Here is a 24,582-nt window from a genome sequence, read left to right as displayed (position 1 = left end):
TATAGCAATATATATATATCCATAGCAACGCCCCACCGTTCCAACTATGGGATTGCAAATATAATCATAGTGCAAACCAGTTGAAAGGAGGATTTTCAAACCTCCATAAGTCGGTCTCCAGGATCGCTGTCCTCAGTGGATTTTCTGCCCATTCCACATTTCCTGTGCCTTTGTGCCGCGACGCTGCCTGCCGCCTGCATGTAAAAGCTTCTGACGAGAGGTAAAGAGCGTGTGCGTGTTCCAATGTGCCGCAGTGCGTGTGTCTCTCACCTGCGTGACCTTGTCCGTGACACAGTGCGTGCGTGCGTGCTCCTTGACCGTGGGGGCCACGATGGCCTTCTCGGAGGCGGGCGGCGAGGGGCACTTCCGGCTGTCGTTGTTGGCCTCGGAGAAGCTGAGCGTGATCAGAGGGATCCTGTTGATGGTGCTGTAGCGGTTCAGGTTGGAGTCCGACGTGGACCCCAGGAGACTGGAACGGATCTGGTTCAGAGGACCTGGGGGGGGGGAGAGAGGGACACAGAGAGAGAGAGAGAGAGACAGAGAGACAGAGAGAGAGAGAGAGAGAGATAGTGATGGTGATATGATAATGATATGATATAGTACTTTATTGTCAGTTCACACTGAAATGCGTCTTGCAACTCAGCAGCCAAGTATGCAGAACACATATTATACGCACATTTGACATAAACACAAAGAACAAGACAATATTACATACATAAAGACATGAAGACAAGAGCAATGTCCACCGCTTAGATTACCCCGTGGCTACTAGTACAACTCCTGCTTAAGCCTCGAAGTCGACTGGTGGACAAAGGACCTCTTTAGTAGGGATGGAGCTCGATAACCGATACCCGATAAAATCCGATAACAAGCTTATTGAGTACCCGTTATCAATACGTTAGGGGCTTATCAAGCCTGTTATGGAGCATAGCGGCCCATGATGTCATGTTCAAACAATCATGGCAAGAGGCTAGATAAATAAATGTAATCATCCATGCTGGCACAAGCATGTGGATCTAAAAGTGTAGTGAAACCTGCCAACCAGCGCTGTCCGGGTAAACAAAATAACACTGAAGTTTCTTTAATATTAGTTTATTGGTAAAAAGGTCAATTGCCTGTTAGAAATGTATTGTATTTGAATATATATATATATAGTCAAATATACTGGTTCTTTTCAGAATTTGTCTCCCGTATTTCCACAAAAGTACAATAACAATAATGTGGCGACCTGACATAACATAACATCCCCACAGGGTGAGAACACAACGCTACGACAGCACGGTGTGTAAACCACAGACCACATGACATTTTCAAGATGTCGGCCTCTACAATCTGCCTCAGCGCAAGTCAATTAAAGCCCAGATAATATTATTAACCAATTATATAGGACCACTTCACCACGTTTCAACCCACCTTCATGAACAGTTATTGGTCCTCAGTAATAAATTGTTCATGATAAAATAGCACAGTTTTTTTCTACTCATGTCTGTGTCTCATAGGAGGGCTGAAACCCGCCCACCAATGACATCATCGATGGGGGAATCCAAGCTAATAGAAACTGCAGGCTCTCTTGTTCTGAAAAGTTGCAATGCGATAATGGAAGATCTAAATATTTTTGTTAAAAAATAAAAAGATCTGCCTATAATGATGATGCCAGTGGGTTTCTGAGCCCTCCTGTGAGGCAAGAAAGAGAAGGAAATAAATGGTGGCATTTTATCGTGAACATTAGTGAGGACCAATAGAGGGTACCTGGAAGTTATGCGGGAACGCCCACTGAGTGGCAAAAAACTACGTTCTGGCCTCGACAGCCCATTCATCCAAACAGGAAAGGTCCTGTCTGATTGCATTAAACAATGTTAAACTCACCAACATTGGAGCTGAACGAAAAGCTTGAATTATCCTCTCGATCTGCAAAGTTTTTGTTTCATGAAAATCCACCATAGAAACGTCGTCAGCTACTTTCTGTCAAGAAATGCCCTGCATTGGATTATTTCTCAAAGTGTCAAAGAGTTTGGAAGTGCTTGTTTTCAATAACATGTTGCTGCCTCCTGCATTATAATGTGACATTTAAAAACAGACTGGTGGTACGCAGGACGGTGGAGTGATTTCCAACGAGCGCTCCCAAACTCCAACACTCCATGCTGCTCAATGTTGTGCCACTCAGTCTAGATGAGGTGCATAGTCTATATTATACTGTATGAAGACAGGTTGAAAAGTGGTGAAGTGGTCCTTTAAGACCCGGGGCCGATCCTACAAATCCTACAGATCCAAAGATCAGTAGTAGTAGCAGTCACAGTTAAAACAATAAAATAAGAACACAAACAATTAACTGTCCATCTAATCTAAAATGACACGGATGAACACACACACACACACACACACACACACAGACACAGACACAGACACAGACACACACACACACACACACACACACACACACACACACACACACACACACACACACACACACACACACAGGGACAGTACATCAAACCACACACACACACACACACACACACAGGGACAGTACATCAAACCACACACACACACACACACGCACACACACAAATTAGACAATACATCACCGTGCGCACGCACACACGGCACCCACACACGGCACTCACACACGGTGACAGAGTGCGGAAATGTGAAATTACAGCACATAATACTCATTCATCAATGTGATTAAGCTCAAGTACAGCCCCCCCCCCCCCCTCCCACACACACACACACACCCCACATTCCCTCCCTCCTCCTCCTTTTTTGAACAATCCACTGATGGAGTTGGAGGACGACAGAGACAGCAGAGAAGGATGAGCGAGCTCTATAAGTGCATCATGAAGGACGGTACTGTACATCATGAAGGACGCTACTGTACATCACTACGACGGTCACAACACAGTCACTTAAAGGGGGGGGAGGGGGGGGGGGTTATAAAACGCTGAAGCCATACCGCCAGCCATCCAGGAGCGAGACACTGGAGCCAATCATAGAGAAGGAGAGAGAGAGAGAGAGAGGGGGTGGGGTTTCACAAGAAGGTGGGAGTTACACGGGACACAGTTTGAGAATCACATTAGTTGCGACTGAAGTTCGCAGTTAACTAAAGAGGGTATAATATGCCAAGCCCCCAGTAAGGCTTATCCAACGTTGAAGCTGCCACTACTACCGTCCTACTGGCGAAATGAGGAACTGCAGCACTTTCATGGAGGTGGACGGACGTTCATGACGTCACGTGCGTCAGCTCCGGACCTCAATCTTGAGGTCTGGGGCTAAAGGCTAGGCTAAAGGCTATAGGCTAAACTTCCGCTCGCTATAATGACCGGCGAAAACTAGAGTTCTCAACGCCCCACCGTTCCAACAATGGGATTGCATATAATATCCTCAGTGCACAGCATGTGGAAGGGAGGATTTTCAAACAGTCATAACTCTTCTTCTAAAATCGCTGTCCTTGGTGGATTCAATCCACAATTCAGATTTAATCTGTGCCTTTGCAGCGCGATGCTGGTGCCATGTTAAAGCTTCTGACGAGAGGCAAGGAGCGTGTGTGTGTTTCCAATGCTGTTCCAACTCTGTAGCGAGTGTGTGTGTGTGTGTGTGTGTGTGGGGGGTGAGGGAGCGGGCAAACACAGTCTATTTAAAGTGAACGTATGCGCTGGCCCCTGGAGCTGGTGTGTATATACCAACAGCTAGCCGCAATTATAGTTAATATATTAGCGCCCCTCACTTCAGACGGGTGCGATTAAAACAAATGCAATAATCTGCATTTTCATGCTTTATTTCAAACATGTAGACAGATAGAGAGACAGGTAGTCGCAACGCAAGGGCAGAGAGAAAATAGACTAAATGGGATTGGAAACGCTGCTACTAATTGGCTGAGCCCACCAGCCCACATCATTCCATCACCACCAACGCCAGCGGAGAAGGTGTTCGTCTCAGATAAGCAGCTTGTCTATAATTTGCCGTGGAGGAGAGGAAGGGTCTTTGGGGGTCTTTCGGTTGCCAATAACGTGCTTTGAGTCACGTGCAGCGCTCACTCAGCAGCATGCGATGTATACAGCGCCACGATTCAGCTGAACCCTGCACTCATTCAGAGAGAGAGAGAGAGAGAGAGAGAATGTGTCTCCATGCCAGCGTGTTGCTGAGGTCATGGAGGGATTTTTGTGCTGATCGCTCCCACGGGGGACCAGCAGAGGTCGCTCCCGCGCTCGCACGTGGCGGTGGGGGGGGAGGGGTGAGGGGGGGTTGCACAGGTCAGGTGCACCGTGGGGGATTGAGTCATCTAACACATGATGCGTGGGCAACATGCGGCCTGGGGGCCACATGAGGCCCCCCTACCTTCAGCCCCGGGGGCCACATGAGGCCAAGCCACCTTAAATACAAACAATAGGAAGCCACTGGGTCGCGAAATATGTGCGATCCATTTTATTCACACCACAAACCACTTGGGGGCAGCATACACATCACAACACACGTTGACTAGAAAAACATTAATGATGAGCCACATGAGATATAGATAAAGATACTAATATAGTTAATATTAATTAATTTTCATAGTGGAACAAGACAAGGGAAAATAAGACTGTTAAATCGCTGCAGAAAACACAGCTTGAAAGAAGAACACTGCAGGAAAAACCTAGAGTTAAAGAGCTGGGACCAGATAAACCAGATCACACAAACAAACAAGAACAAGACAGTTCAGTACACCAGGGCCTTTTCATAGAGCAGGTATGATAGGAAGGCTTGGCTGACAGCATGCAGTCACTCCAAATCATTATGTTGCTATCAGACAACAGGGTCAGATCCAGCATGGATCAAGACTGGAGTGAATGATTCAAGGCACTTTCCTAAAAAATAAGCAGAAAAACCTCAATCCACATGGAAAATGCAGTGAAATTAGCCATGTTTATATTTTATTTTTTAAAAGCCTTCCATTAAATGTGACCTATAGTGCATGTTTTCTTGATGTTTTTATACATCAAGTGAGTACTGACTCACTCCCTCTGGAGTGAGTGTGGAACTATAGTGGCCCTCTGGAGTGAGTGTGGAACTATAGTGGCCCTCTGGAGTGAGTGTGGAACTATAGTGGCCCTCTGGAGTGAGTGTGGAACTATAGTGGCCCTCCGGAGTGAGTGTGGAACTATAGTGGCCCTCTGGAGTGAGTGTGGAACTATAGTGGCCCTCTGGAGTGAGTGTGGAACTATAGAAGCCCTCTGGAGTGAGTGTGGAACTATAGTGGCCCTCTGGAGTGAGTGTGGAACTATAGTGGCCCTCTGGAGTGAGTGTGGAACTATAGTGGCCCTCTGGAGTGAGTGTGGAACTATAGTGGCCCTCTGGAGTGAGTGTGGAACTATAGTGGCCCTCTGGAGTGAGTGTGGAACTATAGTGGCCCTCCGGAGTGAGTGTGGAACTATAGTGGCCCTCTGGAGTGAGTGTGGAACTATAGTGGCCCTCTGGAGTGAGTGTGGAACTATAGAGGCCCTCTGGAGTGAGTGTGGAACTATAGTTGCCCTCTGGAGTGAGTGTGGAACTATAGTGGCCCTCTGGAGTGAGTGTGGAACTATAGTGGCCCTCTGGAGTGAGTGTGGAACTATAGTGGCCCTCTGGAGTGAGTGTGGAACTATAGTGGCCCTCTCCATCGTCACAGTTTGCCAGCCCCTGATCTATCACCATGCTGGGGCTCTTCCACTCATCACAGAAGAGGAAGATGCATGTTGGCATTCAAATCAAATTAAACCTATTTTTTCCCGTCCCTCGGAAAACGAAGGGAGGAATAATCATGCAAGCAAACCAGTACAGTACAGTACAGTACAGTACAGTACAGTACAGTACAGTACAGTACAGTACAGTACAGTACAGTACAGTACAGTACAGTACAGTACAGTACAGTACAGTGCAGTGTGTGCTACTGTACTCGTGTAGAAGGCGTGCCGGTATAAAGTGACGTGCTTCCAACGTTTCCGTTTACCTTTCATATTGCGACCGTTGTCTGTAACCATGGAGACGGAGCAGAGAGACGGACAGGAGGGAGACAAGGATGGGGGGGGGGGGGTTTAGAGAGGAAGATTCTGGGTGTTTGTGTCGTGATGAATGGACCCCTTCCCCTCCCCCCTCCCCCCTCCAGCCTTCAAAGGGAGGGGATTCAATTTAATACACTGAAGTAGACATATTGCCGTTGGCTGGGAAGCCATTTAACCCATTTAGGCCTGACGATGAAATTAATCATGACAATTTTCGGAAAGATTTGAGGCACATTTGAACGTTTTTTTCAAAAATAGCAGACCTATACAATCTCGTAGCGTGTCACTCGGTGGCGCGCTAGTCCCTAGCGTCCCTAGTGGGACCCTCCCCTCTATCGATGGCCCCCTAGTGGGACCCTCCCCTCTATCGATGGCCCCCTAGTGGGACCCTCCCCTCTATCCATGGCCCCCTAGTGGGACCCTCCCCTCTATCGATGGCCCCCTAGTGGGACCCTCCCCTCTATCGATGGCCCCCTAGTGGGCAGACGGACCCTCCCCTCTATCCATGGCCCCCTAGTGGGCAGACGGACCCTACCTTCGCTGGCGTGTCTTCCCCTGAAGGCGGTCTGCGCGGTGCAGCCGAAGCCCTCCATGTCCTGCACGGAGGACGCCCGCCGGATGCCGCGCTCGCTCTCCCCGGGCGAGGCGCTGGGCGTGGCGAGGGCGGGGTGGTGGGAGGAGGGTGGGGGGGATGCCGGGGTGTCCAGGCTGTCCGTCGTCTGGACCCGGGAGCGCCGCGGCGGCGGCGGCGGGGCCCCCACCACCCCCCCGGGGCCTCCTCGGTGGTCCCCCCAGGGGCCCCCTTTGGGCGAGGAGTGGTCCAGGGGGGGCTCCGACACGGGCGTGGAGCAGTGGCTGACGGGGCCGATGAGGGCGTGCGTGTCGTTGGACACGTAGGAGGGGCTGTCGTCGCGGCGGGCGGCGGCGGTCGCGGTGGTCCGCGGCGTGCGGCGGTCCGAGTCCACGGTCACCCCGTCGGGGTCTTCCTGGGGGAGGGGCTGCTTGTTGAGACCCAGGAGAGGGAACGCCGGGAGGCGGAAACGGAAGAACCGCCGCCCTTTACCTGGAGGAGAGACGGGAGAAGAAGAACAGTGTTGCTTTTAGGCAAGTATATATTTCTATTTTTAGTTTTAGCCAATAGTCTTTGGAATGACACTTTCATCTAGTTGTAGTCACATTTTAGTCACCTGGAATGTTTTAGTCGACTAAATATCATGAGATTTTAGTCGACTAAATCTACTAAAATGTATTTTGGCGGGCCGTGATGCCGTCGTAATGAGCTCGTAGATCTGCTATTCTCAGCATTCAACCAAGTGTAAAGGACGCATACTGGATATCTTGTCCACTAGTCCCTTCCTAACATTTTAGTCTAGTTTGTATTTGTTGAAGAAATTGACAATATACAATAGTCTTAGTTTTAGTCATCATAGCTTAGTTTTCATCAGTGAAAAAAAGGTCGTCTTAGTTTTAGTCGACGAAAACAACACTGCATAAGAACCTCCCTTTACCTGCACGAGAGAGACAGGAATAGAAATATCCCGATCACATGGTCAGGATTTAGCTTATTTTGAAGGGACAAAAAAAATCTGTGACCGGATGTTAAGTTGACATAATGGTGTGTGCGTGCGTGTGTGTGGTGTCGGTGTGTTTGTGTGTGTGTGTGTGTGTGTGTGTGTGTGTGTGCGCGTGTGCGTGTGTGCGTGTGTGTGTGTGTGTGTGGTGTCGGTGTGTTTGTGTGTGTGTGTGCGTGTGCGTGTGTGCGTGCGTCGGACCGGATGTTGATCGCTCACTCAGACGATTAGAAACCCTCACTGAGGTGGTGTAACGACAATTATACCACAGGAAGCAATCTGATTGGTTGAAACAGCCTTCTAGCCGTGGTTCACACTTCAGTGATGCTTGCGGAACTCGACTACGTCTCGTTCCTGACCGCATCACTGTCGTGGCAATAATCATGTTGAACCACACGCTTCCGTGTAATAGTGCTTAATTAGGCAGCCAGCCAAACTCCATACAAAACAGAGACAGGAGTCAGGAGGAATGAGGTGTCTTGCTCCATTTTAGCTGATCTTTGTCAGGGGTGAAAAAACAATGTTCCTTCTGTAGTGTCAAACAGCACAGCTAACCTCTCTAAAGACAATGTTCCTTCTGTAGTGTCAAACAGCACAGCTAACCTCTCTAAAACAATGTTCCTTCTGTAGTGTCAAACAGCACAGCTAACCTCTCTAAAAACAATGTTCCTTCTGTAGTGTCAAACAGCACAGCTAACCTCTCTAAAGACAATGCTCCTTCTGTAGTGTCAAACAGCACAGCTAACCTCTCTAAAGACAATGTTCCTTCTGTAGTGTCAAAAAGCACAGCTAACCTCTCTAAAGACAATGATCCTTCTGTAGTGTCAAAAAGCACAGCTAACCTCTCTAAAGACAATGCTCCTTGTAGCGGCTGTGGCTCAGGAGGTAGAGCAGGTCGTCCAATTATCCCTGGGTCGGCGGTTCGAATCCCGGCCCCTCCTGTCCAAGACACTGGACCCTACATTGCCTCCAATGAGTCGGTCGGTGTGAGCTCGCCACCATTGGTGTGTGAATGTGGGAAGTGAGGACGCTGGCGTCGACTGTTCCCCGCTTCACCTCCCAATGGATGAATGGATGAACCATCGTAAAGCGCTTTGAGCACTTGGAAAAGCGCTATAAAAATGCAATTCATTAGTGTCAAACAGTACAGCTAACTTCTCTAAAAAAAAACAATTCTCCTTGTAGTGTCAAACAGCACAGCTAACTTCTCTAAAAACAATTCTCCTTGTAGTGTCAAACAGCACAGCTAACCTCTCTAAAAACAATTCTCCTTGTAGTGTCAAACAGCACAGCTAACCTCTCTCTTCACAGCATGAATCGGTTTTAATGAGGACCGATTATTATGAAGACGAGTTGGGAAAAAAAGTTTGAGAAGCGACTGCTAAAAACGTGCCGTTCCAACCTGGCGGAGAAGATTCACCGAACCCAATCCGAGCAAACGCACAACATTCTGTACACGACGGTGATTAATGGCCGACAAGGCGCCGCTGTGCGTTGTTTAATCCATTCTGGACGGGAACCCCTTTTGGTGTTTTAACCATTATTTTAAACTATATCTATTGAAAAATAGCAGATCTACAAGCTCAGAGTGCCACGCTACGAGCTGGTAGGTCTACTATTTTTTTGAAAAATCATGAAAATGTGGAGCAAATCTTTGAATGTATATATTCTTTCACAGTGAACGTTCAATTTGTGGAATGGTCTGGCTGTAGAACTCAAACAAAGCACCAACATTGTACAATTTAAGAGGATGTACAAAAATGAATTACTTAACTATTACAGAGTGGAGGATGAGGCACGTTGATTGTCTCGGGCTATACTTGATTTCTTAATTACTATACTTGATTTCTTAATTATTATACTTGATTTCTTAATTATTATACTTCATTTCTTAATTATTATACTTCATTTCTTAATTATTATACTTGATTTCTCATTTATTGTTCTTACATACACATGGACACATGTACGTGTGTATGTATGTATGCATGGATGCTGTTACATTTGGATTATATGTTTATTGCAATTACTGATGGGGGTAGGAGTAAATAAGTTTTTACTTTTTCCTACTCCTTTTTGAACTTCAGGTGCAAGACCAAATGATCACATTGTTGTCATTATAATTTTCTTATTTCATTCAAAAAAAGAAATATACATGCATTGTGGTTATATATATATTGTTTTTTGTTTTTTCTTATTTGACTGTCTTACCTGAAGGTTTCAAAATAAAGATAATCAAATCAAATCAAATCAAAAACTCCAATCTTTGCGTCTGGGGAGGTCGCTATGGAACTACATATTTTCAGATGGGGGTGTCGGTGGCCAAAAACAGATCAATCTGGGGGTCCTTGACATGAAAAAGGTTGAGAAACCACTGAAGAAGACATTTTGTAGAACGCTTTGCTTTTGGTTCTGATCATCAGCCCTGCCGACATGGATAGTTTCGAGAAATAAAATATCCCAAAGCAAAGATCCAAAACAACCACACTTCTTCTCCCTCAGGCATTAATCGGGTCCGTTCAATTATTCATGGTGGGAAGATATATAGGTTACCAGGGCTGGACTGGGACAAACATTTGGCCCGGTCATTTTCGCGCGGATTTGGCCCCGACCGGCGCGCAGATAGCAGAAACTCTACCGCCCCACTCCGTCCAGGCACACACAAACAAACAAGCCCCTAATAATACCACCACTTTTACAGAACAACATAAATGATACAAACCAACAGACAACTAACTACACAACCCTTTGTAGAGTAGTTTATTTGTCACTCGCTGATACAGGTACAGTGAAATGACCATGATGCCACTGGCAGAATGGCAGCAGGCCCGGAGCTTTCCTGGTGGCCTGCCTGGTACTGTATGTATGTCCTATGGCCAGTCCAGCCCTGTACGCTACTATATATACAGTATATGGGCAGATTAACCAATTCTGACCTGAGGTCAGATTCTAAAAAAATGTCTTCTACATCCTGACAGTTTTCTGGAAAAAGCTATGTTTCTATGTCAGTCGTTCTTCGATTTTTCAAAAATAGCAGACCCACAAGCTCATAGCGCGCCACTCGGTGGCGCGCTATGAGCTTGTAAATCTAGCTTGTAGATCTAGCTTGTAGAGCTTGTAGATCAGTTCCCGGTCTGTGATGAAGGCCCATCCTGGCCCTTCCAACCAGAGGCCCGTCTGAGAATCAGAGCCTACACGTAGCAGGCTCCAGCCGCTCCACCATCGTCCAGTCGACCAAAGCCAACCAAGCTCCACTAAGTGGCCGGCTGTATCATTGTCCAGTTAATCTTCATGTCCATTAAAGACAAAACCAAGTGCAAAAGAGGACCCAGCGCACAGAAGGAACCCAGCGGCACCACCACCACCACCATCACTCTAGCCTTTTCAAGGCTTTTTACATTTCCAATTCCGCATCAACGCTCAGCACCAATTTCTTCATTCTGAAAATCTCTTGCTTGGTAAAGCATATACTATTATACTCCTTCTGTTAACTTCATGTTTGGCCTGGCAGCCGTCACAAAACTCTTCACATCTGGGAAGTACTTTTCAATTCGTATCAGTCTATCTCATGTTTTTTTGTTTTCAGCATTCCATTTCTGACACCCCATAGACATCTTTTTTTACCCCTTCCTCCTCAGCCCCCATCTCCATGTCAGCTACTGTAGCCCCTCCCACCTCCACTTGACTGACAGGAGGACTACTGTCCTCATGTCAGCCACAGGTTCAGCATTAACCACTTCTCCTTCATCTCCACCATGTTTGCTCAGTGCCCTCCCCATCCTTATTGACATTATCTGCCAACTCCTTGGGTTCAACATTTCCTCCTTCATCTTCACCCATGGTACCATCCCCATTAACGTTTCCCATCTCCTTTTCAACATTTTTCCCCCAGGGGTTTCTCCCCCGCCCCCCCCCCCGCCCCCCTCTGGTAGCATATTGCTTGTCCCCTCGCCAGGGTCAACAACCCTCTCTGGACAGGACCAAAACACTTCATGTTCTCGGTTGTAGCAAAGAGAGTGCATTCAAAATTGTCCACTTTGATCTTAAAGCCTGTAATCAGCTCTTTGCTCCCGTTTCTCAAAATCATGAACAGCATTCTCCTGTGAGAAACAACATGTCACAACTCAGGTGATTTACACCCTGACGGGAGCTTAACTTGGTCAACTCTCTCACTATCAGCTCATCGTCAATGAATGGGGGGGACGTTTGACAGAAACACTTTACTCGCTGGCATTGCGAGTGCAGTGTTGCTTTCACAAGCGTGCCTTTAACTACAACGCCACTCTCAATTACAGCGTTTGCTTTATTCATCTCATCGACAAAAATCACAACACCACCGTTCATCCTGGCAGCAGATTTAACGCTAGCGGGGTCCGACTACTTTCGCGACCGCTAAACTACAGTCCTCTACAGAACACGGGAAGGCTGGCGAGATCTTAAAGCCGTGTTTCCTTGTAAGAGTTGTGGAAGCCATAGCGACGCCGACAGCCGTCAGCACAACACAAAACCACCAACAGCAGTTTAAACACTAGACCAGTGCATAACCGCAAAAAACAATACTAGCGAGATAGAAAGAGCAATAGACAGAGTTTAGATAGAACAAACACTCACTCCGTAACCTCACTCCACACACCACGCTCCCCACTCACACACATCCGCACGAGAGAGAGACAGAGAGAGGATGCGTTGTAAGAGGGATGGATGCATTGGATGCGTTGTAAGAGGGATGGATGCGGAGAGGCCCATTTTATTTCATCTGGGTCCCGTTGACTGACTCTTTAAATCACGCTACATTATCCCACAGGCGCCTTTAATTAGGAAATCGCCAATTAAACATTTCTGTAATTGAACACGCCGCGCTGACCCAAGCAGGGATGTGACACGGTCTAAAAATACCTCCTTTATTTAATCTCTCTCCCTCTCTCTCCCTCTGAGGGATGGATGCGTTGGACCAATGTTAAAAGGTGAACCGTCTGACATTTGGCAGGTAAGAACATTGTTCATAGTTAGCAGATGACCTCCCTGCGGTGGGGGGTGCGGATATGTTCAACGTTTTAATGCCTATATAAGAGCATATATGCTCAACCCTGTTATTATTTTCAACCCCGTTATTCTAGTGTTCGATATAAAAATACACACAAATATTAATATATAGTAATGCCTGAGATGTGGAAAATATGTTTTCTGATATAGTTAATGTGGGGTAAATTCAGCAACATAAAACCTTTCGGTCCATAAAAAAACAAAAAAAAGGACAAATCGCAATGAATGATTTGTTATGCCATTCATGTGTGTGTGTGTGTGTGTGTGTGTGTGTGTGTGTGTGTGTGTGTGTGTGTGTGTGTGTGTGTCTAATTATGCACCTGCATATAGTCTCGACTATATGCAAATCTATGTGCTGCAAATCTCCTAATTAGCAAAAGATCCAGTCATGCTTTCCAGCGCGTGTGCGAGAGAGAGAGGGACAGAGAGAGAGAGAGGGAGAGAGAGAGAGGAACAGAGAGAGAGAGAGAGAGGGAGAGGGAGAGAGAGAGAGGAACAGAGAGAGAGAGAGAGAGAGAGAGAGAGAGAGAGGGACAGAGAGAGAGAGAGAGAGACCCACAGTAAATTAGAATGCTATTTGGCCCTCAGCCGAGAATACACAGTGGCAAATTACCTGACCACTGTTACTGATCCAAAACTGAGGAAGATGTTGGCTATGTACAGACTCAGCGACCATCGCCTGGCAATAGAAACAGGCAGACACAGACAGAACTGACACAGACACACAGACACAGACAGACTGACACAGACAGAACTGACACAGACACACAGACACAGACAGACTGACACAGACAGAACTGACACAGACACACAGACACAGACAGAACTGGCTGCCTAGAGAAGACAGACTGTGCTCACTCTGCTCTCAAGGGGATGTGGAGACGGAACTACACTTTCTGTTACAATGCGACAAATATAAAGACAGATAATCATTCTTCCCTAAGTTTAAAGAAAAATATAAAGAATGTCAATCCACCATTAATAACTCATCACTCCAATATGTTCTGGGAGAACAGTCCAAATAATGCACAGTTTTGGCAGCAAAATACGTGTGGAGTTGTCATCAACTGAGGGACAGCCAGTGGACAGAAGAGACAGGTATATCTGGCTGAACAGGGTCATTAAGTTGCTGTTATGTTTATGTTTGTTAATTTATTTTCATTGTTACTGTATTACTTGTTGTTCATTATTGTTGGGATGTTTGTTGTTGTCTCTGTGTGCACAATGTTGACTTTTGTTTTGTTGTATGTACGCTTTGGCAATGTAGAACATATTTATCATGCCAATAAATCATGCCTTTCAAATTTCTCAAATTTAAATTGAGATTGAGAGAGATAGAGAGAGACAGAGAGACAGAGAGAGAGAGAGAGAGAGACAGAGAGAGAGAGCCTTGCATGTTGCTATTTTTAAAAGGTGATATTGAACATGCTGCAAAGCGCTTTCTGGGCTTCAATGCCCTTTAAGCACTAGCTGTGCACTGTGTGTGTGTGTGTGTGTGTGTGTGTGTGTGTGTGTGTGTGTGTGTGTGTGTGTGTGTGTGTGTGCATGCGTGTGCATGTGCGTGCGCTTCACGTGTACGACCGTCCGTGCATGCAAGCTTGTGCGGTCTCTCTCCTTTTCATATGAGTACGCGTGACATTACAAAGGCGTGTGTGTGTGGCGGGTGAGGGGGGGGGGTTGCTATGATACCACAGCGTGCAGCATTTGCATCGGACACTAATTGGGTCTTCATACACAGTCCCATGTTAGAGAGAGAGAGAGAGAGAGAGAGAGAGAGAGAGAGAGAGAGAGAGAGAGAGAGAGAGAGAGAGGAAAAAGGATAACTTATATAGCAGAGATGAAACATTGATATTCTCTTTGTGGTTTTGCTGACTGTGAGTGAAAGTGTAAAGTGTGCCGGTGGAGTTATATAGCGGAATATTCGCTTCAGCGATTCACTATGGGAGCGCTCCCTCTGAGCGCGAGACACAGAATAATTATTAATAAACTCACATTCTACTAGTCGAATGGGCCTTTGCGACATGCCGTATTCCGTCACCTCCCCGGGTATAACCGGCGAAATACGCGCATGCGCACTAATTCGATTTTCTTCTGCTCGTGAGACACAAGCTTTCATATCACTGAGATCCTTTTTCCGATATTGGTTAAATAAAACAATTAATCTCAATAAGGACGGGTCTGCAATTCGACCTGTACCGCGAGGTTCCTTTATCGGTGATCTCACCTCGGTGATATAAGCTCACGAATTTAAGACTTCTATCGCTAAGTAAGTACTCGCTGTGTAAGCTAAAACTGCTTAGCCTGTTAGCTGCTGTATAAGCCTTTGTTAGCTAGTTAGCCCCGCTGTGAAAGCATAGCTTCTAGCCTGTTAGCTGCTGTACAAGCATAGCCTTTGTTAGCTAGTTAGCCCCGCTGTGAAAGCGATAGCTTCTAGCCTGTTAGCTGCTGTATAAGCCTAGCCTTTGTTAACTAGTTAGCCCCGCTGCATAAGCGATAGCTTCTAGCCTTTTTGTTCGGGTTGCTGTATAAGCCATACACTGTCTCGTGCTGCACAAGCCGTGTCGTTTATCTCCGTTGCTGTACCTATTAGCTGCTAGTGTACTGTAACCACAGCAGCATGTCTGAACGGAGTTGTTCTAGAGCTTCAGCCCGCCGCTATCAAGGCGACAAGTACCCGATGCAACAAAAGACATGTAAGAACCGCTCTTGCGGCAACTCCATGTCCGGATGGGACCAGCACAACTTGTGCGCCTACTGTCTGGGCCTCGACCACGCAGAAGAGGCCCTAGATTTTCCGGATAAATGTCTTAAGTGCGCGAACATGGACAAACGCAACCTTTGGCGCCGTTTGACCCGTGTACGGAAGTTATACGAGTCCCCCGAGCGCGACAACGACGAAAACTATGATGACTTCGAGGAACGTCTGCTCGAAGACGCACAAGATGGATGCCGTGCAGGCCCCGCCACGGTAAATAACACACGGCCTAGCCATAGTCCCTCGTGTGTACCAATGAGCTCAGGGATCCCCTTACCCTCTGCTGATTATAATAATAATGACCAGAAAGATGTTTTCATCAGGCAAGGCGCCAGGCCCCGCTCCACTGCGTCGGCCACGGTAAGTAGGCCTCCACCAGACGAAGTAGCCTCCACGTCTAGGCACTCCGAGTCCCAGGGGGCCCCAGTAGCGATGGCCAAGACCCCCCCAGTCTTTGACATGGACAAGGACTTCCCGCCCTTGACCCACACCCCACGTGCCGACCATGATTGGGACGGAGACGGGGACGAAGGCGACGACATGGAGACCGGCCTTCCCTCCTACCAACACTATAAAGTGCTGGACCAGGTCCACGACTCCGACTACGACGACGACGACGACGTCATTGTTGAGGAGGAATATGTTGATGTGGACGGAGAGCAGCGGGCCGAGGACCCTCCGGCCGTCGACGCCCAAGCAGCTGCTATGGCGGCCGAACAGGCAGCCCCTGCTGGACAGGAAGTGGCGCCCGTGCAGGGCGCCATCGCACCACCAGAGGCCAATCCACCTACAGCCGAGCTGCGTAAGCGAGAGACCGAGCTGCTGGATCTATACAGAACAGCAGCGGTCAGGTGCGGGCGAGACTGGCCCAAAGAGGACCCTGGCCTGCCGCCAGAGGACGGCTGGCAATGCCGCAGAGTCGTGCGGACCGAGCCTCCACCTAAAGACTCGCTGCCGCTCGCCGGAGGTTTTAAAAGTGTACTGACCCACACCTGGGCCGAACCTGCCTCTGACGCCAAGAAACAGCGCCGTCGGGGGCTGGCCCTAGACACCGAGCTCGCCAACGAGGTGGGCTTGCTAGGACTCCCAAAAATAGACAGGGCCACCGCAGGGTACCTGGTGAACCCTCACAGCCCTCACTACTTCCCCATGGATAGGGACCCGGTTTTTCCTGACAAGAAAGACAAGGACGCCTCGCTAGCTCTCAACCGCCTCTACGACAACATGGTGACCATTGCCAAGTCAGCCAACGCAGGGGCCCTACTGCAGGGCTCCCTATCGATGCTCTTGGCCGAGGCGGGTGCAGCTCCCACTCCGGACCAACTGGCCGAGGCCCAGCGCCTCGTCGATGAGATCATAGAGCTCACGCTGACCGTCACGGAGGCTGTTGGACGAGGCATGGCCAACGCAGTCCAACAAGAAAGAGTGAGATGGCTGGACGTGTTTCCAATTCCAAACCCAGGTGACGTCCGCTCTGTAATGCTTAGAGGGTCCATTACCCATGAGGGCCTGTTCCACGACGCTCTAAACAAGCTCATCGCCTCCGGAGAGGAGCAGAAACGGCAAGCCGAAGCGGGGAGCCACCTCCCCCGCCCGGGTAGACCTGCTCAGTCAGCCCCGCCTCCTCCTGCTCGCCAGCCTGCCGAGAGGCACAGCCGTCAGGCCTGGAGAGTCCGCAATGAGCGTCCGTCCTCCCGCCCCCCCCCGTTCACGGGGAGAGGGGAGGGGTCACGTGCATTCAACCAGACCCGTGGAAGACAGCGAACGCCTCGTGGAGACGACCGCCGCCGCCAGAACTCCCCATCACGCAGAGGCGGATTCAGGGGACGTGGACGCGGGCGTGGCCGCAATAAATAGCAGGCCTGGCCCTGCCTCGGGGGGCCGCAGAGGGCCAGCCCCCCAGCACCCCTGGTTCTGGGTTTGAATCCGTCGGGAGTGGTCTCGGACCTCGCCGGCGGACCACCTCCAAAGAGGTTAAAATTGTGCTCACACCGGATCGCAGTAGACGACGTTGGTGTTCAGAGTGTACACAATTTCCACACTGTAAAATATTCTGTAAATGTACAAGAATGTCATATTGCAAAATGTTCTGTGGATGTTTTTTCTGTAATAAAATATTGCAAAATAAAAAACAAACAAAAAACCCAAATACAAACCCGAACCCAGAGGGTCATGAACCCACCTTCAAGAGAGCCACTGCGGCTCTCGGGGAGTGTGGGGGGACGTGTCAACAAAGTGACAGGTCACAGCCTCAGACCTGTCACTTGCTGGCACCGTCACGGCCAAATTTTCCAGGATTGGTCGCCCCCGCCACCAGAGGGCGCCATTGCACCATCAATGAGCGCCAGGCCGGTGGCGGAGAATTCTGTGTCATCTCACAAGGTGAGTCAGGCCGCTGCCAGCCCCTGTCCAACAGGGGGCAGCATAGTACCACAGAAAAATTCTCCAGTAGTTATAGAGAATCCACTAGCTCTACATTTAGAACAGTGGAAACAGATTGGTGCATCTCCGTGGGTGCTGCGCACCATCGCCCGCGGATACAAGCTACAGTTTGCAATGAGACCACCCGTGTTCGAGAAGATTGTTATGTCACACGCGAGTGGTCAGGCGGCGGATGTACTACGATCGGAGATAGTCTCTTTGGTAAACAAGAGAGCCATCAGGGAGATTCCCACGAACGAGAGCAAGATGGGTTTTTATTCAAGATACTTTCTCGTACCAAAAAAGGGGGGGGGGCTAAGGCCTATCCTAGACCTCCGTGCTCTCAATCGACACATGAAAACTTTCCGCTTCAAGATGCTGACAGCGGACTCGCTAGTGCGTTCTCTGCGCCAGGGCGACTGGTACACCAGCGTGGATTTAAAAGACGCCTATTTTCACATCCCTATCTATCCACCGCACAGGAAGTTTCTGCGCTTCGGTTTCGAGGGGAAGCTATACGAGTACATGGTGCTGCCGTTCGGGATGTCCCTCTCTCCCAGGGTTTTCGTGAAATGCACACAAGCCGCCATCGCTCCACTGAGACGGCGGGGGGTCCGCATCGCAACCTACATAGACGATTGGCTGATCTGCGCGAGCTCACCACCGGAGACGCTGTCCCACACTCAACTAGTGGTGAGTCTCCTATCTTCTCTGGGTTTCAGCATAAATCACGTGAAAAGTATTTTAGTGCCTGCACGGATAATAGACTATATAGGCATAACACTGAACTCTCTCTCTTTCACGGCCAGGCTGAGTCAAGAGAGAGTCAAGTCATTCCGTGCATGTTTGACTCTTTTCAGAACAGGTCACAAGATTGCGTTTGGAACTTGTCTGAGGATGGCGGGCCTCATGGCCTCGGCCATCTCCCTGGTACGCCTAGGCAGGTTATATATGAGACCGTTTCAGGCATGGCTGAGATCTCTGCGGATCCCCAGCAGTCAGCGACACAGACGGGTCCTAGTGACAGCGGAATGTGTGCTGGCTCTGAAATGGTGGAATGGTCAAAATGTCCTAACAGAGGGCGTCCCCATGGGGATAGTCCTCTCCAGAAAGGTGGTCACTACGGACGCGAGTCTATCGGGGTGGGGTGCCACCCTCGATGGGAGGACGGCCAGGGGGACATGGGACGCCGGCCTCCGAACCGCCCACATAAACTATTTGGAGTTAATGGCGGTTCTACTAGCTCTACACCGTTTCAAGCGGTTTCTACGTGGTTGCCACGTGCTGATACGCACGGACAACACTACGACGATGTACTACATCAACAAACAGGGCGGACTCAGGTCACGCCAGCTGCACATGCTAGCGCGCCAGCTGATTTTGTGGTGCGACGAGCACCTCCTCTCGATCAGGGCATGTCACGTCCCAGGTCTCCTGAATGCAGGGGCCGACCTGCTATCCAGGGGTCCGCTCAGGTATGCGAACTGGTCTCTACATCCCGCGGTAGCGGCACAGGTTTGGGACAGGTTCGGGACTCCCGAGGTGGACTTGTTCGCCTCGACAGAGGACACGAAATGTCCCCTGTTCTTCTCTATCGGGGGGGAGGCACCTCTGGGCTTGGATGCTCTAGCTCACGGGTGGCCTCGGTCTCTGCTATATGCGTTCCCCCCACTGTCCCTGATCCTTCCCACGCTAAACAGGGTGAGGACTCAGGGCCTGACCTTGATCCTGATCGCTCCGTCATGGGGGTCGTGGAGGTCGGAGATAACTCCGCTCCTGTACGACCGCCCTTGGCAGCTCCCGCTGCGGGCGGACCTGCTCACTCAAGTGAGACACGAAATATTCCATCCCCAACCGCACGCGCTGGACCTGTGGGCCTGGCCCGTGAGAGGTTGAATCTGCAGGATGAGGGCCTACCTCCTAACGTCATAGCGACTATTCAGGGAGCTAGGGCCCAGTCGACCAGAAAACAGTACGATGTAGCCTGGCGGGTCTTCGAACGGTGGTGTTTGAAGAGGCCTGGGCAAGTAGTCCCGTACCTGGCCTCGGTGAAGGAAGTTCTGACCTTCCTTCAGGAGTTCTTGGACGACGGAAAATCCTTCTCCACGGTGAAGGTCAATCTGGCAGCCATTTCGTCCTGTCACATAGGTATTGAGGGGAAGACCTTGGGTGAATACCCCCTAGTACGTCGCTTCATGAAGGGCGCGAACAGGGCACGTCCGGTCTCTCGGTCTATGGCTCCGCCATGGGACATATCTCTGGTTCTGGACGCTCTTATGGGGGCGCCGTTTGAACCTCTGGAGTTGGTGGAGCTAAAGTTCCTATCGCTCAAGACCGCTCTGTTGATCGCGCTGACGACCGCTAAGCGGGTTAGTGACATGCATGCCTTGTCTGTAAGTGCGGACTGCATGTTCTTCAGTGTAGATGGACTTAGGGTGACGGTGAAACCGAACCCAGCCTTTGTGCCTAAGAATTTTCTCGCTCGGAGTGTTCCTGTTGATCTGGGGTCGTTCCATCCACCTCCTCATGCGGGGGAGGAGGATAGGAAGTTACACTCTTTATGCCCAGTGAGGGCGTTACGGATATACATGCAGAAAACAGCTCCCTTGAGGCAGGGTAGCCAGCTGTTTGTGGCATGGGGCGCTGGGGCGATAGGTAAACCTGTCACGAAGGTGCGGCTTTCCCGGTGGATTGTGGAAGCCATTCAACTGGCCTATGCTAGTACGGGTACACCCCCGCCGGATGGCCTGAGGGCACACTCCACGAGGGGTGTGGCGGCATCCTGGGCGTTGTTCAAGGGTGTCTCGATACAGGACGTCTGTACGGCGGCGAGCTGGTCGTCCCCGTCGACGTTTTATAACCTGGACGTAGCAGAGCCGGCTCTGGCTCATGCTGTCCTTGGTGTCGCGTCTGCACGCGGCGGTTCGCATAGGTAGGCCCTGGTTCAGGTAACTTAGGTTAGCCCAGAGCCTGGGGCATAGGTTTAGGCCCTGGAGCCATGAGGTGGTCCAAGACCATCAGCCCAGTTAGCCCTGAGGTGCTCTAGACGGCCTTTGGGCTGTCTGCGCCTCACTAGGTAGGGACATGGCCAGCGGGTCGGTGACCCGGGTGGCCTTCGTCTGCCTGTCTTCCCGAATCCTAGTTGTGGTCACTGTGTCAGGGACGCAGGTGGCCACGGAGGTATACCTGTCGGATGGGTGTGTCACGTCAGTGATATGGTGAAGGGAGTTTATGAAGTCTCCCATAGTGAATCGCTGAAGCGAATATTCCGCTATATAACTGGAGGTTACGCAGTAACCGTGGTTATATTAGGGATATGAGTGAAGCGATTCACCAAGATACCCTTCTAGCTTGTTACGGCAGAAGGAAAATGTTCACCGAATTAGTGCGCATGCGCGTATTTCGCCGGTTATACCCGGGGAGGTGACGGAATACGGCATGTCGCAAAGGCCCATTCGACTAGTAGAATGTGAGTTTATTAATAATTATTCTGTGTCTCGCGCTCAGAGGGAGCGCTCCCATAGTGAATCGCTTCACTCATATCCCTAATATAACCACGGTTACTGCGTAACCTCCAGTTAAGAGGCTTTGCTGCCTATTTGCATGTGGGTGTCGGCATGACTGCTCCCAGCTGCCCAATTATCCAGGGTTTAACCTCTGGAACCCTGGAGGGACTGGGGGGGGGGGGCACGAGGGGTCCATACTGGGGGCCACTGGGGGGCCACGAGGGGTCCATACTGGGGGGCACTGGGGGGCCACGAGGGGTCCATACTGGGGGCCACTGGGGGGCCACGAGGGGTCCATACTGGGGGCCACTGGGGGGCCACGAGGGGTCCATACTGGAACCGACTGGGGGGCCACGAGGGGTCCATAATGGGGGCCACTGGGGGGCCACAAGGGGTCCATACTGGAAACGATTGGGGGGTCACGAGGGGTGTAAATAAATGTTTAAGCATTTATTTCATATGTACATGTCTTCTGTGGTCTCTAACATTACACCTATAGCTACATGTTTAAGAATTTATTTCATATGTACATGTCTTCTGTGGTCTCTAACATTACACCTAGCTACATGTTTAAGCATTTATTTCATATGTACATGTCTTCTGTGGTCTCTAACATTACACCTATAGCTACATGTTTAAGCATTTATTTCATATGTACATGTCTTCTGTGGTCTCTAACATTACACCTATAGCTACATGTTTAAGCATTTATTTCATATTTACATGTCTTCTGTGGTCTCTAACATTACACCTAGCTACATGTTTAAGCATTTATTTCATATTTACATGTCTTCTGTGGTCTCTAACATTACACCTATAGCTACATGTTTAAGCATTTATTTCATACTTGCATGTCTTCTGTGGTCTCTAGCATTACACCTAGTTACATGTTTAAGCATTTATTTCATATGTACATGTCTTCTGTGGTCTCTAACATTACACCTAGCTACTGTACATGTTTAAGCATTTATTTCATATTTACATGTCTTCTGTGGTCTCTAACATTACACCTAGCTACATGTTTAAGCATTTATTTCATATTTACATGTCTTCTGTGGTCTCTAACATTACACCTATAGCTACATGTTTAAGCATTTATTTCATATTTACATGTCTTCTGTGGTCTCTAACATTACACCTATAGCTACATGTTTAAGCATTTATTTCATATTTACATGTCTTCTGTGGTCTCTAACATTACACCTAGCTACATGTTTAAGCATTTATTTCATATTTACATGTCTTCTGTGGTCTCTAACATTACACCTATAGCTACATGTTTAAGCATTTATTTCATATTTACATGTCTTCTGTGGTCTCTAACATTACACCTATAGCTACATGTTTAAGCATTTATTTCATATTTACAGGTCTTCTGTGGTCTCTAACATTACACCTAGCTACATGTTTAAGCATTTATTTCATATCGACATGTCTTCTGTGGTCTCTAACATTACACCTATAGCTACATGTTTAAGCATTTATTTCATATGTACAGGTCTTCTGTGGTCTCTAACATTACACCTATAGCTACATGTTTAAGCATTTATTTCATATTTACAGGTCTTCTGTGGTCTCTAACATTACACCTATAGCTACATGTTTAAGCATTTATTTCATATTTACATGTCTTCTGTGGTCTCTAACATTACACCTATAGCTACATGTTTAAGCATTTATTTCATATTTACATGTCTTCTGTGGTCTCTAACATTACACCTAGCTAAGCATTTATTTCATATTTACATGTCTTCTGTGGTCTCTAACATTACACCTAGCTACATGTTTAAGCATTTATTTCATATTTACATGTCTTCTGTGGTCTCTAACATTACACCTATAGCTACATGTTTAAGCATTTATTTCATATTTGCATGTCTTCTGTGGTCTCTAACATTACACCTATAGCTACATGTTTAAGCATTTATTTCATATTTGCATGTCTTCTGTGGTCTCTAACATTACACCTAGCTACATGTTTAAGCATTTATTTCATATTTACATGTCTTCTGTGGTCTCTAACATTACACCTATAGCTACATGTTTAAGCATTTATTTCATATTTACATGTCTTCTGTGGTCTCTAACATTACACCTATAGCTACATGTTTAAGCATTTATTTCATATTTACATGTCTTCTGTGGTCTCTAACATTACACCTAGCTACATGTTTAAGCATTTATTTCATATTTACATGTCGATTTCAGCCCCGACATTATTTCAGACATGCCCTACATAGTATGTGAAGAGGCTGCCTGTGATATCAATAAAAAAGCTGGTGAAAAGCTGGATGTTTGGTCACATTATGATAAAACATAAAGAAATGTCACGCACATATTTCTCCAGTGCATTATACGGCAGGCCCTGTTGACGGAACTGGAAGAGATTTTGAAGGTCTGTTTCCAGAAATGAACCAGTATTTAATGTGTAAAGTCTGTGATATTTACATTGGAATTAATGAGCTCGGCTGGAAGGGGTCCAACCAATGGGGAGAGGGGGCGGGGCTTAGCTAAAGGTTGATTCTCCCGAATGCTGCCTGCGGGTGGAGCGAGAGAGAGAGAGAGAGAGAGAGAGAGAGAGAGAGAGAGAGAGAGAGAGAGAGGCACACAGAGAGAGAGAGAGAGACAGAGACAGAGGCCCAATCCCAATTGCCTCCCTCAAGCCCTGAGCCCTGGACCCTCATTGACTTTAATGACGTCAGCTGTAAGTGCTTGAGGGTGAGAGGCTGCAAGGGCTCCAAATTGTTGTGAAAGAAATGGGACAGCACTTTGAAGATGCATGAGTCCGCCATTCATGACACTTTGCATCACTTTATAAAAACTGTCCTTATTCACAGCCAGTGCCTACCTACATGCTTGGCCTATTTATACATGTCTATCATGTCTATTTTAGTATTTAAGCTAATCGTTTTATTATTAGTTTCATAAATACACTTTCCTGTGTGATATGGGTTGTAATATTCATATATAATAATATTCATTATAAATGTAATTTCCATATTCTTTTACTTTGCTCATTAGTCATTTCTCATCAAGTTTCCCTTATTATTATTATTATTGTTATTAAATATATAGCCTATATCCTTCCATTCCGTCTCCTTTTGAGAACAGTGAGAAAGCACTATTGTGTTTGTTGACATTCTAACCGCGATACATAACTAATTTGCATACTTAAATGATTGAGGTTCGGAGGATCCCCCTCATTCCCCTGCTAACGCTATGAATTGTGGGTAATTTCTTTGCTAAAGTCAGCCCAAAGTCAGCATCGT

The 24,582-nt window shown here is 48.1% G+C and overlaps 1 protein-coding gene across 1 annotated transcript in view; it reads right to left on the bottom strand.

Annotated features, from left to right (window-relative positions):
• LOC308311832 (potassium channel, voltage gated eag related subfamily H, member 7) overlaps positions 1-24,582 on the bottom strand; it is a gene marked incomplete at both ends in the record, with an annotated part of 128,046 nt that overhangs the window by 39,170 nt on the left and 64,294 nt on the right. The window contains 4 exons of the mRNA XM_080758608.1: positions 271-494; positions 2,954-2,977; positions 5,966-5,986; positions 6,553-7,080. Of these exons, the coding sequence (XP_080614734.1) occupies positions 271-494; positions 2,954-2,977; positions 5,966-5,986; positions 6,553-7,080 (797 nt within the window). The remainder of the gene's footprint in view (positions 1-270; positions 495-2,953; positions 2,978-5,965; positions 5,987-6,552; positions 7,081-24,582) is intronic.

This window comes from Protomyctophum bolini, assembly GCF_963924005.1.
Source record: "Protomyctophum bolini genome assembly, chromosome: 24".
In the NCBI taxonomy this organism is placed as follows: Eukaryota; Metazoa; Chordata; class Actinopteri; order Myctophiformes; family Myctophidae; genus Protomyctophum; species Protomyctophum bolini.
The sequence above is the reverse complement of the archived record's forward strand: the minus strand, read 5'-3'. Positions and strand labels throughout refer to the sequence as shown.